The sequence below is a fragment of the Polyodon spathula genome, chromosome 3, assembly GCF_017654505.1.
Source record: "Polyodon spathula isolate WHYD16114869_AA chromosome 3, ASM1765450v1, whole genome shotgun sequence".
NCBI lineage: Eukaryota > Metazoa > Chordata > Actinopteri > Acipenseriformes > Polyodontidae > Polyodon > Polyodon spathula.
The window spans coordinates 15330210-15345226 of NC_054536.1; the positions used below are offsets into that span (position 1 = coordinate 15330210).

At 37.9% G+C, this 15017-nt stretch overlaps 1 protein-coding gene across 2 annotated transcripts in view; it reads left to right on the forward strand.

Moving 5' to 3' along the window:
* LOC121312756 (calcium/calmodulin-dependent 3',5'-cyclic nucleotide phosphodiesterase 1C-like) overlaps positions 1-15017 on the forward strand; it is a 120753-nt gene that overhangs the window by 88060 nt on the left and 17676 nt on the right. For both annotated transcript variants that reach the window (XM_041244486.1, XM_041244487.1), the window contains exons 12-15: positions 5534-5615; positions 7324-7444; positions 11209-11384; positions 12206-12463. In XM_041244486.1, coding sequence (XP_041100420.1) covers positions 5534-5615; positions 7324-7444; positions 11209-11384; positions 12206-12463 — 637 coding nt within the window. The remainder of the gene's footprint in view (positions 1-5533; positions 5616-7323; positions 7445-11208; positions 11385-12205; positions 12464-15017) is intronic.

Consider the following 15017-nt stretch of genomic DNA (forward strand, 5'->3'; position numbering starts at 1 on the left):
ATGTAGTGGATGGCTATGGAACTTTATTTAAATACAGTTAAGGCCCTTGAAGCTTAACCCATTGTTTGTTGTGTATTAACAAAAAGGGCTATAATAAAGTGCCTATAAGAAGTATTCACCCCCTCTTGGACATTTTTCACAGTTTGTGTTACAACCTGAAATCTTGATGCACTTAAATTAGATTTTTTTTTCCCCTTTGAGTTACACAACCTACTCAACACTTTCAATGTGTGAAAAAACAAAGCAATTAAAAATAAAAACCTGAAAAGCCTTAATTAGATAAGTATTCACCCCGTTTGCTATGACACTCCTAAATAAGCTCAGGTGCAACCAGTTGCCTTCAGAATTCACACAATAAGTTAAATGGAGTCCACCAGTGTGCAATAAAATTGGTTCACATGATTTCAGATTAAATACACCTGTCTCTGTAAGGTCCCACAGTTGGGTAGTGCATTCAAACCAAAGATAATACCATGAAGACCAAGGAGCTTTCAAAACAACTCTGGGATAAAGTTGTGGAAAGGCACAGATCAGGGAAGGGGTATAAAAAGATTTCAAAAGCGTTGAATATCCCTTGGAGCAGTCAAGTCAATCATTAAGTGACAGGTACACGGCACCACCCAGAATCTGCTTAGAGCAGGCCGTCCTCCCAAACTGAGCAGCCAAACTGTCCATGTGTCAACAAACAGCTGAGGTACTCCAAAAATGTGGCCTGTATGGAAGTGGCAAAAAGTAAGCCATTTCTGAAAAAAAAACCTATGTAAAATCCTGCTTGGAATTTGCAAAAAGGCTCTGAAAAGATATGGCAAAAGATTCTGTGGTCCAATAAAACAAAAATTGAACTATTTGGCCTAAATGCAAAGCGTTATGTCTGGCACAAACCCAACACAGCACATCACCCAGATAACATTATCCCTACTGTGAAGCATGGTGGTGGTAGCATCATGCTATGGGGATGCTTTTCATCAGTTTGTCAGGGTAGAGGGCAAAATGGATGGAGCTAAATATAAACAAATCCTTGAGGAAAAACGGCTTCAGTCTGCAAAAAGCCTAAGACTGGGATGGAGATTCACCTTTCAGCAGGACAATGACCCCAAGCACACAGCCAAAGCAAAACTGGAAAAACAAGGAATTTAATGTCCTAGAGTAGCCCAGTCAAAGCCTCAACTTGAATCCGATTGAGAATCTGTGGCAAGACTTAAAGATTGCTGTCCACCAACGATCCCCATCCAACTTGACAGAGCTTGAACAATTTTGCCAAGAAGGATGGGCGAATATTTCATGATCCAGATGTGCAAACCTGGTAGAGACTTACACCAAAACACTCACAGTCGTAATTGCTGCCAAGTATTGACTCAGGGGGTGAATACTTAGCTAACCATGACATTTTTTTTTATTTTTCATTAACTGTTGTTTCACAATAAAAATTCTCTTGCCTCTTCAAAATGTTGAGTAAGTTGTGTAAATCAAAGGAAAAAAAATCTCATTTAAATGCATCAAGATTTCAATAGCCCAGTCAAAGGTTGTCTGTGGCAAGACTTGAAGATTGCTGTCCACCAACAATCACCATCCAACTTGACCGAGCTTGAACAATTTTGCCAAGAAAAACGTCCAAGGGCAGATGAAACCTGGTAGAGACCACAAAAGACACACAGCTGTAATAAAAATAAAAAGTTAATGGACAAACAAAGTGTTATTTTTTAAGCGAACGGAGAACGGAGAGTTTACAACTCATTCAACACATTTACGTTTCCTTTTTTTTAGAGTAATTACGTAGTTCTAAAGTCAAACATGTATGACACTTTGCAGGTCCCGTCATCAATCAATCAATCTTTATTTTTATATAGTGCCTTTCATAGTGGACCACCATCACAAGAACTTTACAAGGTGCAGTAAAAACAAGAAAATCCACAATACTTCAAAATACAGAAAAATGCATAATACATGACATACAGTAAAAAAAATGCAATGCATAATACATTAAACACAGTGGAAAGTACATAGTACATGATAGTAACTTAATATGTGAAATAGCAGCAGTACAGTGGCTTGCGAAAGTATTGACCCCCTTGGCATTTTTCCTATTTTGTTGCCTTACAACCTGGAATTAACATGGATTTTTGGGGGGTTTGTATCATTTGATTTACACAACATGCCTACCACTTTGAAGATGCAAAATATTTTTTATTGTGAAACAAACAAGAAATAAGACAAAAAAACAGAAAACTTGAGCGTGCATAAGTATTCACCCCCCCCCAAAGTCAATACTTTGTAGAGCCACCTTTTGCAGCAATTACAGCTGCAAGTCTCTTGGGGTATGTATCTATAAGCTTCGCACATCTAGCCACTGGGATTTTTGCCCATTCTTCAAGGCAAAACTGCTCCAGCTCCATCAAGATGGATGGGTTCTGCTGGTGTACAGCAATCTTTAAGTCACACCACAGATTCTCAGTTGGATTGAGGTCTGGGCTTTGACTAGGCCATTCCAAGACATTTAAATGTTTCCCCTTAAACCACTCGAGTGTTGCTTTAGCAGTATGCTTAGGGTCATTGTCCTGCTGGAAGGTGAACCTCCATCCCAGTCTCAAATCTCTGGAAGACTGAAACAGGTTTCCCTCAAGAATTTCCCTGTATTTAGTGCCATCCATCATTCCTTCAATTCTGACCAGTTTCCCAGTCCCTGCCGATGAAAAACATCCCCACAGCATGATGCTGCCACCACCATGCTTCACTGTGGGGATGGTGTTCTCGGGGTGATGAGAGGTGTTGGGTTTGCGCCAGACATAGCGTTTTCCTTGATGGCCAAAAAGCTCAATTTTAGTCTCATCTGACCAGAGTACCTTCTTCCATATGTTTGGGGAGTCTCCCACATGCCTTTTGGCGAACAACAAACGTGTTTGCTTATTTTTTTCTTTAAGCAATGGCTTTTTTCTGGCCACTCTTCCGTAAAGCCCAGCTCTGTGGAATGTACGGCTTAAAGTGGTCCTTAAAGCTTTGCAGCTCCTTCAGGGTTATCTTTGGTCTCTTTGTTGCCTCTCTGATTAATGCCCTCCTTGCCTGGTCCGTGAGTTTTGGTGGGCGTCCCTCTCTTGCCAGGTTTGTTGTGGTGCCATATTCTTTCCATTTTTTACTAATGGCTTTAATGGTGCTCCGTGGGATGTTCAAAGTTTCGGATATTTTTTTATAACCCAACCCTGATCTGTACTTCTCCAAAACTTTGTCCCAGACCTGTTTGGAGAGCTCCTTGGTCTTCATGGTGCCGCTTGCTTGGTGGTGCCCCTTGCTTAGTGGTGGCAGACTCTGGGGCCTTTCAGAACAGGTGTATATATTCTGAGATCATATGACAGATCATGTGACACTTAGATTGCACACAGGTGGACTTTATTTAACTAATTATGTGACTTCTGAAGGTAATTGCTTGCACCAGATCTTATTTAGAGGCTTAATAGCAAAGGGGTGAATACATATGCACGAACCACTTTTCTGTTATTTATTTTTTAGAATTTTTTGAAACAAGTTATTTTTTTCCTTTCACTTCACCAATTTGGACTATTTTGTGTATGTTCATTACATGAAATCCAAATAAAAATCAATTTTAATTCCAGGTTGTAAGGCAACAAAATAGGAAAAATGCCAAGGGGGGGTCAATACTTTTGCAAGCCACTGTAGCTAATAGCAGATATCTGACTTAAAGAGCATGGAAAGCAAGAGTCTTGAGAGTTGATTTAAAGCGAGTGACGGTGGGAGCATCACACACCAAAGCTGGGAGAGTGTTCGAAAGAGTCAGAGCCATGAAGCTAAATGAGCGTTTTCTATGTGTGGTGCACTTTTGCTTGGGGATAACAAGCAGGCCAGAGTCGGAGGACCTCAGCTTGTGGGCACGGACATAGTGGATCAGTAGGTTGAGGAGGTATTAATTTTTACTAATTTTGCTTCATAAAGTCAAACGAAACCTGCGGAATGTTATGTTAACATATTGAATTACAAGCCGTTTTGCATTTTTTCATATACTTAACATAAAACTGACAAAAACTGAAAAATGTGACATTTTGAAATCTAACATCCAATACTGTACTATTATGGCTCCCAGTAGACTTTTGCGATATCATTTTGTAACTCTTTGATTACATTATGTTATAAAATATCTAAATTGTGTGTGTGTGTGTGTGTGTTTTGGTTTTTTTTGTTTAATCATGTCTCAATCCTAAAATTATAGGTGATGGAAAACTTTTGGCCATAGCTTTAGTATAATGTTCTAGATTTTGGAGATGCATGTTCCAAGTGTGGAACGTTTGGAGGGCGTAGATCAGTGCCACTCTAGCTCAATTGAAATAGTATGTGTCAAATTCCAGGGACAAATTAAAGAATCATCATCTTAATGAGACAAAAATAAACTTCCACGTATTCTGTAATAGCACAGGATAAAATACAAATAACACAAAGACAAATGTAACTTGATATGAAAAGAAAATAAATAAATAAAATGATCCCAAACTGGGAAAGAGTCAAAAGTACATTCTCAGGCCATTCACAACACACTTCCCTGAGTAATTTCAAGACATTAAAATCTTTTTTATACATTTATGACTAAGAATAATAATTTAAAAAAAAGGTTTTATATAATGGAGATGGAGTCACCTCCAGACTTACTGATACAAACACTGAAATCTAATAAGCAAACATAGTTCTCTGTGTAGCTCAATCAATAAAGCTTAGCTTATGGTCATGTAACATCAATTCCCGCTTGTGACAATTTATATTTCAATACAAAGGTACTTCTTATGTTAGAATTATAGTAGTTATCACCACTCTTTGAAATTTTAATTGATTTGGAGTTAAACTTCAGTGGAACTAGTATAAGCGATAGCCTATTTTGATTTTGTAACTTAATTTCTTTCTTTCAGAGCTTTTCCCATGCACACCATAGTACTTCATTAAAAGTGCCTATATACATTGCAATACAAAACCTCAATACATTCTGACTCACATGCTTGTTACCAAAGGAATTTTACTATTATAATTTAGGACATCAACCATGCCTATATATATTTTTTCAGTGCTTTATTTTCAGTATCGGTATGGTTGACTTCACTTGCTTCAAAAAAAAAAAAAAATCTCCCTATTGCAAGTTGTCTGATAGCAGCTGGCATAACTCGATTGCAGGTTATTTATGTACCTGAAAGCATTGCTTAAATTCCACATCATGTAAGTCTAGGAATGTAAGTCGTGATTTAAACAAACACGGTCTGATTTCAGGATCATCCTCTCCAGAGTCATTTATTAACGCAGCACTATTTATATGATTATTTCTATTTTATTTTAATGGAAATAAAGCATACATTAATGTAAATAAGAAAATCAAGTGTTTAAAAATAACCATCAGGTCTGACGAGGTTAATCAGTTAATTAAAGTGTAAACCGGTGTTGTTCTGTTTCATTATAAAGCCCTGTAAATTTTCTGTTTATGAGAAGCATGAATTGACTAGAAGTTGGATATACTGTCAATAAATAATGATCCACTTTACCTTTACAGGGAGATAAAGAAGCAGAACTTGGGCTACCGTTCTCCCCTCTCTGTGATCGAAAGTCCACCATGGTGGCTCAGTCTCAAATAGGTAAGTCATTTCTTGGGTATAAATCTTTAAAAAAAAAAAAAATTCAGTTATTAGTAACTGGTATTCCAGCCTTTAAAACAAGCACACTAATACTAATGTTTTGGCAAGCTGATGCCTGTGTTTAAAGTTTTTTTTTTTGTATGACGTATTATTATTTATTTATCAGCAGACACCCTTATCCAGGGTGACTTACAATTGTTGCATGATATCACATTATTTTTACATACAATTGCCCATTTTTACAGTTGGGTTTTTAGGTAAAGTACCTTGTTAAAAGGTACAGCAGCAGTGTATGCCCACCAGGGATTGAACACACAACCCCTAACCACTACTCCACACTGCTGCCCTGCTATAAGTAGTACCCGCTCATCTGTGGCCTGCAGTATAAAAATACCCACAGGGTTCTGGTCAAGTTGATGCTGTAAAACATGAATTTAACCTCATATCTAGAGAGAAAGAGGTTTAACAAAATTAATACCATCTAGTTGACTGCTTCAGGGAGGTATGTGCCAGAGCTGGTTTCCAAGGTAATGCTTGATAATATAACTGCAATAAAATCAGAGATCAGAAACCGGTAGACTCAGCATTATTGATTTAAAATACAGATCAATTCACCATTTCAATATTTGATTTTCCTTCCACTTTTTTATTTTTTAAACTTGATATTCTATCTGAAATGCCTGTGGTTTGCAGTAACCTGGCCTTAAGCACACTCAGTAGCAATATTCAGTGAAACAAACAAAAACCTTTGAATCATTATAGTTTTGCACTACCAGGGGTAGAATAATTACTAATTTGAAAAGCTTGGGTAAGATTAATCAAACAGGTTGACTAGTCACCAGGTTACATTTATTTTTATTAATAATAGGACATTATCAAAAACATATGCGAACATACTGTTTCATAACACTTTGCTGTTCCTGCACTATATTTTAAATATGTTTAGATTATTCAAATTAACTATTTATGAATGTGCTTAAATGTCATTTATGTTAATGGATTTCAACTGCAAGTGTATTTCCTGTCATCTAGAACTGCACATGTAGCATGCAATAAGGCAACCACTAGTTTCTAAGGCCAAGATATGCTCTAGCTTTTTAGTGGTGGACCTACAAAGTTTGCAACCAAATTATAACATTGGCAAAACCCATGATTCAATCTCATAGTCTGTGAGGATTTAAGTTTTTAAAAGACCAAATGAATAATCCTGTTTTTGCAGGAGTGTTTGTGAATTATTAATAGCCAAGATTGGGAACAGCCTGGCTATTCCATTGGCACTGGGGTACTTACTGAAAAGAACCACTGCTACTTCATTCTCATAACAAGCAAGTTGCCTTGGCAACACAATTTCTGAATAAGCACTAATGACGCACTTAAAAATAAAAGGTGAGCTCAGCTTTCAAGTTAAATGCGTATGAAGACTCTAATTCAAAGCACAATTTTTTTTTTTTTTTTTTAACAAACAGTATTAGGACAAGCACAATATACAATATGCGTTCCCCTAGCAACAATCACTTGTGCCGTAATGTGCCTAATTGACATAGCAAAAGACAATTCAAACCAACAGCTAGGACAGAACTGCACGACCAATAAATGCATTAAAATAAATTGTCAATGTTTGATAAATTCCAAATTTTGGTAGTTCACCACGATTGAGGAGAATTGTTCTCATCCGTCCTATGTTGTTTTGTTTTTTTTTCCCTATCAGGTTTCATTGATTTTATTGTGGAACCAACATTCACTGTGCTTACTGACATGACCGAGAAGGCGGTCACCCCTCTCATTGATGAAGCCTCTCGCTCTGGCCTTGCAGGATTCCGACGCTCCAGGTTGGTCATCAGGATTTTTAAAATGTATTTTTATTGTATAGGAAGGGTGACAACTCTCCTGTTAAATAAACAGCCTCATTTTCAGTAGCCACCTTGCCAGACACTGACTTCACAATATAAGTTACATCAACTGACATGCATCTTGAAAAAATAAGAGCCTACCACATGATGTAGCCAATGACAAAATAATGTATACCTTGTCCACACTGATACAACTAAACAATATTTTGCACACCATATATTCAAGATATAATACCCAAACCTAACTACTAAACATTAGAGAGGGGTGAAAGGATCTCATCACATACATAGGAAGGCAATGCATGCATCAGTGTTCTAATCCTTACCAGTGAGTTTCGTTCCGCTACCATATCTTAATTATTTCCTAATTTCCATCACTTGACGACAATCTCTGAGTCACTGGTTTGGAACTGATCCATACTAGAATGTTGAAACTTGCTATGGTAACATTCGGAGATGGCAGGCTCATGTACAAGGTCCTGTAATGGTACACTGACTCTTTTTATTATGGAAACATTAGGGATCACTCTACAAAAAGATCAGAAAAACATTTTTGCAGGACTACCTAATTTATATCCCACTCCCTGCAGGTGATTATGTCCACTTTCCTGCCTTACCTACATCCACCTTCTGTTATACACCATCCCTTTCCAACCCGTCAGTTCTGCTGCCGCAGGATATGTCACGATACACTACAGATTTTGATTTCCGTAGTGTTTCAAATAGAACTAGTTTAAGGTGAAAAAAAAAAAAAAAAAAAAAACATTTCATCACTACCGTGGAGATTACCGCAGAAGAAAATAGCTGGAGAAAAACAAAACAAAGGCAAGCTAACCGATGTTTTCATTTATTAATTTTTTTATATAAAGTAATGATGCATAACAGCGATGCGCAGTGAACTCGGAGGTAAGCATTCCAAATTCCTTTTTTTTGGTTCCTGGGTAGTAAGTGTTATTTCCTAATTGCTTATGCCTCAAAAGTATAGAAAATGGCTATTATTCCCCACAAACTTTGCTTTTGTGACCAGGACAGTGATATTTAGAAATTTACCTATTTTCCAGAGCATTCCAGATAGATTCAGTACTGAGTAAACTTGGAGTAACTTCTAGAACTTTCCAGTAATATAAATAGTTGTATAAATACAGGGGCCTTAAGCCCACCAGTTCAGTTCAGTTCCAGCTGCCTACGTGGACACATATCTGCATTTTTCTGAGGTGGCATCAAGAGGCTGCAGTGGTGGCATTCCTGATGGGTCTCCAAGGCGGTTTTACCAAGTTTCCCTGCTATCTTTGCCTTTGAGACAGCAGGGACACCAAGGCGCACTACCACAGGCGGAACTGGCCACAGCGGACCAAGTTCTCTGTGGGGAGGAACAACGTCAAGTGGGAACCACTGGTGGACCCCCGGAAGGTGCTGATGCCACCACTGCACATCAAATTGGGCCTTATGAAACAATTTGTCAGAGCTCTAGATAAGGAGTCAGCAGCCTTCAAGTACCTTCAAGACTTCTTCCCTAAGCTGTCTGAGGCAAAGGTCAAAGCCGGTGTCTTCGTCGGACCACAGATAAAGAAGATCGTGGAGTGCAATGAATTCCCCAAGAAGCTCACTAGTAAGGAGAAAGCGGCTTGGAACAGCTTTGTCGCAGTGGTTCGGGGCTTCCTAGGCAATCACAAGGCCGAAAACTATGTGGAGCTGGTTGAGACTCTGGTGAAGAACTACGGCACAATGGGCTGTAGGATGTCCCTCAGTCCATATCCTTGATGCTCATCTTGATAAATTCAAGGAGAACATGGGAGCGTACTCAGAGGAGCAAGGAGAGCGCTTCCACCAGGATATACTGGACTTTGAATGCCGCTACCAAGGACAGTATAACGAGACCATGATGGGAGACTACATTTGGGGGCTGATTTGTAAAAGTGATTTACAGTATAATCGTAAATCCCGAAAAACTACTCACTTCTAAATCTTTTGTAGTCATTTTTGTATTACTTTAGTATAAATACATGTTAATTTGGATTCATATGTTGTTTTTTCTGACTTTATGTGAACGAAAAAAATGTTTTCTTATTGGAAATAGGTCAATTTCAAAATATCACTGTCCTGGTCACAAAAGCAAAGTTTGTGGGGAATAATAGCCATTTTCTATACTTTTGCGGCATAAGCAATTAGGAAATAACACTTACTACCCAGGAACAAAATTTGTGTTACATAGTGTTATTGCACAAATACTGAATATGAATACAATAAATCAAAACATCAAAACCTATTCTTAACCCACTTAATTATACTGCGGGGTCTATTTCGTAATATAAACTGTTAGAAATCTTCATACCGATAAAACGTGTAAATCTTTTCTAGCATGAATGCCTTTCCAGTGTGTGTTTATTGTATTTAGTTTTCCGAATATGAAGGTAAATAAACCACAACTTGGGGAATACAATTTATTTACTGTAGCTCTCCCTCAAATAATTAAAGAGACCCCCTGGTAGTTTGATTATAATTTGATATTGAACATTCATCTGTCAAGAGCACTTTACTGCTGCAATAGTGAATCACACAAGAATACTTCACAGTAGAAACATCATTAATTTAACATCTCTATTATTTATTAATTATTTTGAAGGAACTATTCTGGGGTGTTCTTTGTAATAATTAAACAACCTAATAAGTAAGGAACAGTTGAAAACTTTTAAATGGTTTAGCCCTCTCCTCCCCACCCCACCCCCTACCCACCCACCCACGTTAGTCAGATACATCCTGATCCTTTTTTTTTTTTTTTTTTTTGTACTGTTTCCCCTGTAGAGAAGCAGGTGGCCGTTGTGTGTGCAGGTGCGTGGCTAAGTATATGAACTTGTGTCGCACACTGAACGCATGCCTGCCACACAAAGCTCCTCTGGATCCTAAGTCCTGCTATTACAGACATGGTTTGCAGTAATCGCACACATTTGCAGACATTAAAGTTCTTCTGACATAAGGTGGTTTAATATCAGTTTTGAGCAAAATACGGGAAGAAATCTGTCCCAGGAGATATCCGGGAGAAGGGTCCAAAATACAGGAGAGTTGACAGCTCTGTAATTTACTGCTCAACAGTAGTGATTCTGTCTGAGGATGGTACAGGCCTAATAGTAGCATGGCAGCATTGCTTTCTTGTTATCAGACACCAACGTGTTTTGTTTCTTATTAAAGTTCAAACACACTGACAGGAGATACTATCCATGCTGTTATCACGGTGTGCCTCCATGCTCTGTTATTCTCAGATTAGAAATATTTAATACATTTCTGTTTTCTAACCAGGCTAAATGGCAGACTAACCAAATATATGACAAAAACAAACAACAGGAACTGGCGGAAAACATTAAAGGGCACCCCCTACACCTGTACTATACTATAACCCTATGCATGCATGACATTTACCAGCACCTTTACTATCTCTATCATTTTTGTTATTTTACCTGTTTTAAAAAATATTGCATGTTTGTTTTTGCGTTTCATAGAAACACAAACTGGTGTGAGGATTTTCAGGCGTGCACTTTAAACTAATGTAGTCTGATAATTGACCTTGACCTTGCCAGACTTATAGTGGCTATGGAAACAGTGAGTGTCAGAACAAGAAAGCTAGATGAAGGCTTTACATGTCTGTTTACAAGTAGCAGAGACAGCTAGAAAAAGACTGATTAGACCTCAGTTGTCCATAGTTTGCTTAACATTTCTAACCTTGGTTTTATTTCTCTTCCTTTTTATAGTTTGAATAGTATTACCCCTTCAGATGTTAAAAGAACCAGTGTGAAAAACACTGGGTCAGAAGGAAGTGCCTCGCTTAACTGCTCCCTACTCACTGTGGATTTCAAAAACTTTAAAGCCAACTGGAATGAGACTGTGCAACAGAACAGAGAGAAATGGAAGACACAGGCAACCAAGGGTATGTCACCCACTAAAGTTTTATTGGGCTGAGGATAAGCATATTTTTGGGCCTCAGTTTAAAGCATAGATGCCTACTGAACATCTTCAACAAGCAAGCATACAGTAGCAAAGGAATTCCCCTTTCACCACTCTGAAGGTCACTCAAAAGTTCAGCCCTTATTTGTATAGCAAAATAAGGTATACATATAAGGGCTAAAAGAAACTAGTAAACGTCTTTGGCAAATGTTTTGACTGTAAGTCTAGGGCTAAAATTACTGTGTTTAAAATACTGGAAGGTATGTCAGCATAAATGCTGCCTAAGCTGGAAGCTATTGTTTACCTACCATTGCATGTAACGAGAACCCTAATGTTAGTAAGGTAACCCTTCATAAGGATCCCAACACTTCTAAAGGACTTGATAAAATAAAGTTAAAATACATATTGCTTGGTGTCCTGGCTTTCTGATAATATAAATATACTATAGTTCAATATATTGACTTTCATGTAGATTTCTTTAGAAAAATATTCATATTTCTAGACTTTTATTGAAAAAAATACATTTCTCTATTTCTCTTGAATAGTAGACATTATCCTATTTTTCTTTCCTGTGTATAGATGTCATCACATGCTTAGAATACAGCAGAGTTCTTAAATAAAAAGTAAACATATTTGTAGTTTAACAATTGTAGTTGTAGGTGGCCTCTTATAACACCTAATTTGCAGATCATTTACATGAGATGACATCTACACATGCCATACTACCCTGCAGTATTACCTTGTCCACCAAATATGAGACACAGCACACAATATTACTACATGTACATGTACCTCTATGAACAGATGCAGAAGAGAAAGCTAGAAGAGAGGCAGAGGAGAAAGTCCAACAGGAGGCAGAAGAGAAAGAAGAACGAGATAAAGCTGGGATAGGGCTGCAGGAACAGGGACCAGAACAAAGCACTGAAAAGAGTGCTGATGATTCAGAGAAAAGTAATGTCAATGGGACTCAAGGACATTGCACTTCAACCCATTCAGAAACCAAGGAGAAAGAAAGTGACATGGTATCAGGCAAAGACGCAGAAAACACACAAGTTCAAAATGGTAAGATTTCTTTATCGTCATAAAACACCACCAATATATCTCTCTCTATCGATCTATCTATCTCTCTCTCTCTCTCTCTCTCTCTCTCTCTCTCTCTCTCTCTCTCTCTCTCTCTCTCTCTCTCTCTATATATATATATATATATATATATATATATATATATATATATATATATATATATATATATATACTTCCAAAACAGTAGTATTCCTCTAATGGAAACATTTTTATGGAGGAGGTGAAAAGAATATCATTCCACTTATTTATAGTCAGAGGGGGGACTAGAATGCACCTTAAAAATGTCAACTGTCTAATGTAATGAACCAGAACTACTTCAGAAAGTATTTAAGGAAAATATTTTGAAGGATTTCATACCTGTGTGTGACTTTTATGCAACTCTGCTTGCATTGGGAATACCTTGCATATATTCACAAGTCTGTAAAATTCAAAGTTTCAGGGAAATTGCTAACATCGCAAGGCAGAGGAGATGGATACATTTAAATGAATCTAAATAGAAAATATATCGCAACTCAACAGATTCGGGTGTAGATTATTTGCATATGAGATGCGACAATGGCTTTAAGTGTTCAAAAGCATAGAAAGGGCAAGGGCAAGAGATTAACTGACACTCACACAAATTGTTTGAAAAGGTGAAAACAAATAATCTGAGGGTGATAAAATAAAGATGATTTGAAATACAGTGAAAGAAATAAACTTCTCAGGATTCGAAAATCTGACAAATCTATGGTGGAGGACCTGCTTCAAACTCGATCATTTTAACAGAGGCAAAAGGGTTTTCTTTTTTTATTTGTATTTAGTGTGCCAATACCAATTTGGAATGTCCAATCATTTCTTCCCCTCGATGCAGCTAAATTCCCAACACAGCTCAGATCTTCCAAGCCAGCTTCCTCTTTTACACTCAGGAACTCTAGAGTGGATGTCAGCAAGCTGCCGACCTCTGGGAGACAAAGGCCAGCCCTGCAGGCGTCCGCTCTGAGCTCACTGCGTGCCTGGCCGGCAGGGTTCGCTATAGCGCGATGAGGAGAAACAGTCCGTGACAGTTTTGCCTCACAAACCCATGGGAGCGCCAGAGCCAATACAACATTCCTTTCAGAATCCTCAGCGAAAACCGGTGACTTTGCACAGACAGGACGCGAACCTGCTCTGTATGTCTCACCCTGCACACCACGCATCTGTGATTTTATCAGTTGGGCCACTTGGGGACCCCGAAGAAAGGGTTTTCTAAATAATTTCCATAGATTGTGGAAGAAGACATTAGAGGCCATGACATTATTGGGGGATTCCGGTCACAACTAAACCGTCAGTGCCACCACCATCTGTTTTTACTACACCTGGGACATCAGCATCCTCTGTCGGCGCTGGAGCAGCAGACACCTTAGAAGGAATGTGTCGAGATACAGGTATTTATTTTTTGACACATATTTAATAATGAAAATAATATTTTTTTGTATATTTAGCGACAGTTTTTTTTCAGTCCTCGCACTGCTCTGAACAACATCTGAAGTTAATTTAAACAAAAGCTTGGTGTGCTAAGCCCCGTCTTGTGGTCACTTACTGTCACTCAACTATAGTGTTAGTAAGGGAGAACTGTATGACTATCACTATTTTTTAAAGGTTTCACAAATTAAAAGATTTATAGAATTTGTGTCTTTCTTATGAGCTTATAAGTCAATATTTATCACTTTTAATTTTTAAATAGATGGTGTTCTGTAGCAAAAGCCAGAACATATCTTAAATTCAATATTTCCTGTGGTTGCAGAGGGACTGTCTGGTGATGTCTAGAAGTCAGTTACTACGTTCAGAAAAAGTAGATCAAGGGCTGCAATCAACCTTCAGAAATGATCTGGGATATTGGTATCTCTACTGTACTTCACTCAGGGAATGTGAGCGGAGCAGAGTGGTGACAAAATTCTGCTCACCTCTCATAATATCCTCCGCTCGCTCTACCATTCCATTCCGCTCCACTACTTGCGATTCCCACTCCAGACAAAATATCCATGCTCTGCTCCGGTATTAAAAGTAGGCTATATATACATATTTAAAAAAAGCTGTTTTTTCACCCATCGTGTTGCCAATTGCAGATGAAAAGATGTAATGTACATTCAGAAAGGAATACTATTTAATCTTCCTTATTATAATCGTATAGCTTAACCCAGTGAACTTAACAGTGCAGAAAATTTTAAATGTCCACAGTGCTGTATTGGGGCATAACGTAGAACTGTATAAGAAAAATATAGGCTATGTATGTGTAACTGGCCTAATTACAGGGTAATCAATTGCTGCACAAGTAGTAACAGGTGGTCACAGTTTCTGACATGAGTAGAAGCTGACTCTGCATTGTGTTTGATAAAATAATTTGTGTAGGCCGATCTTTAGTTTCAGATTCTGAAAGATTCAGATTATTCCTTATATTTTGCCTGTGATAAAAATAATAATAATAATAACACGTGCAAGAAAAATAAATAATCACACGCCTCCCACAGTTCAGCCACCTTATTCACACGGTTCACAGACTGGGGCACAGTTAATAGTA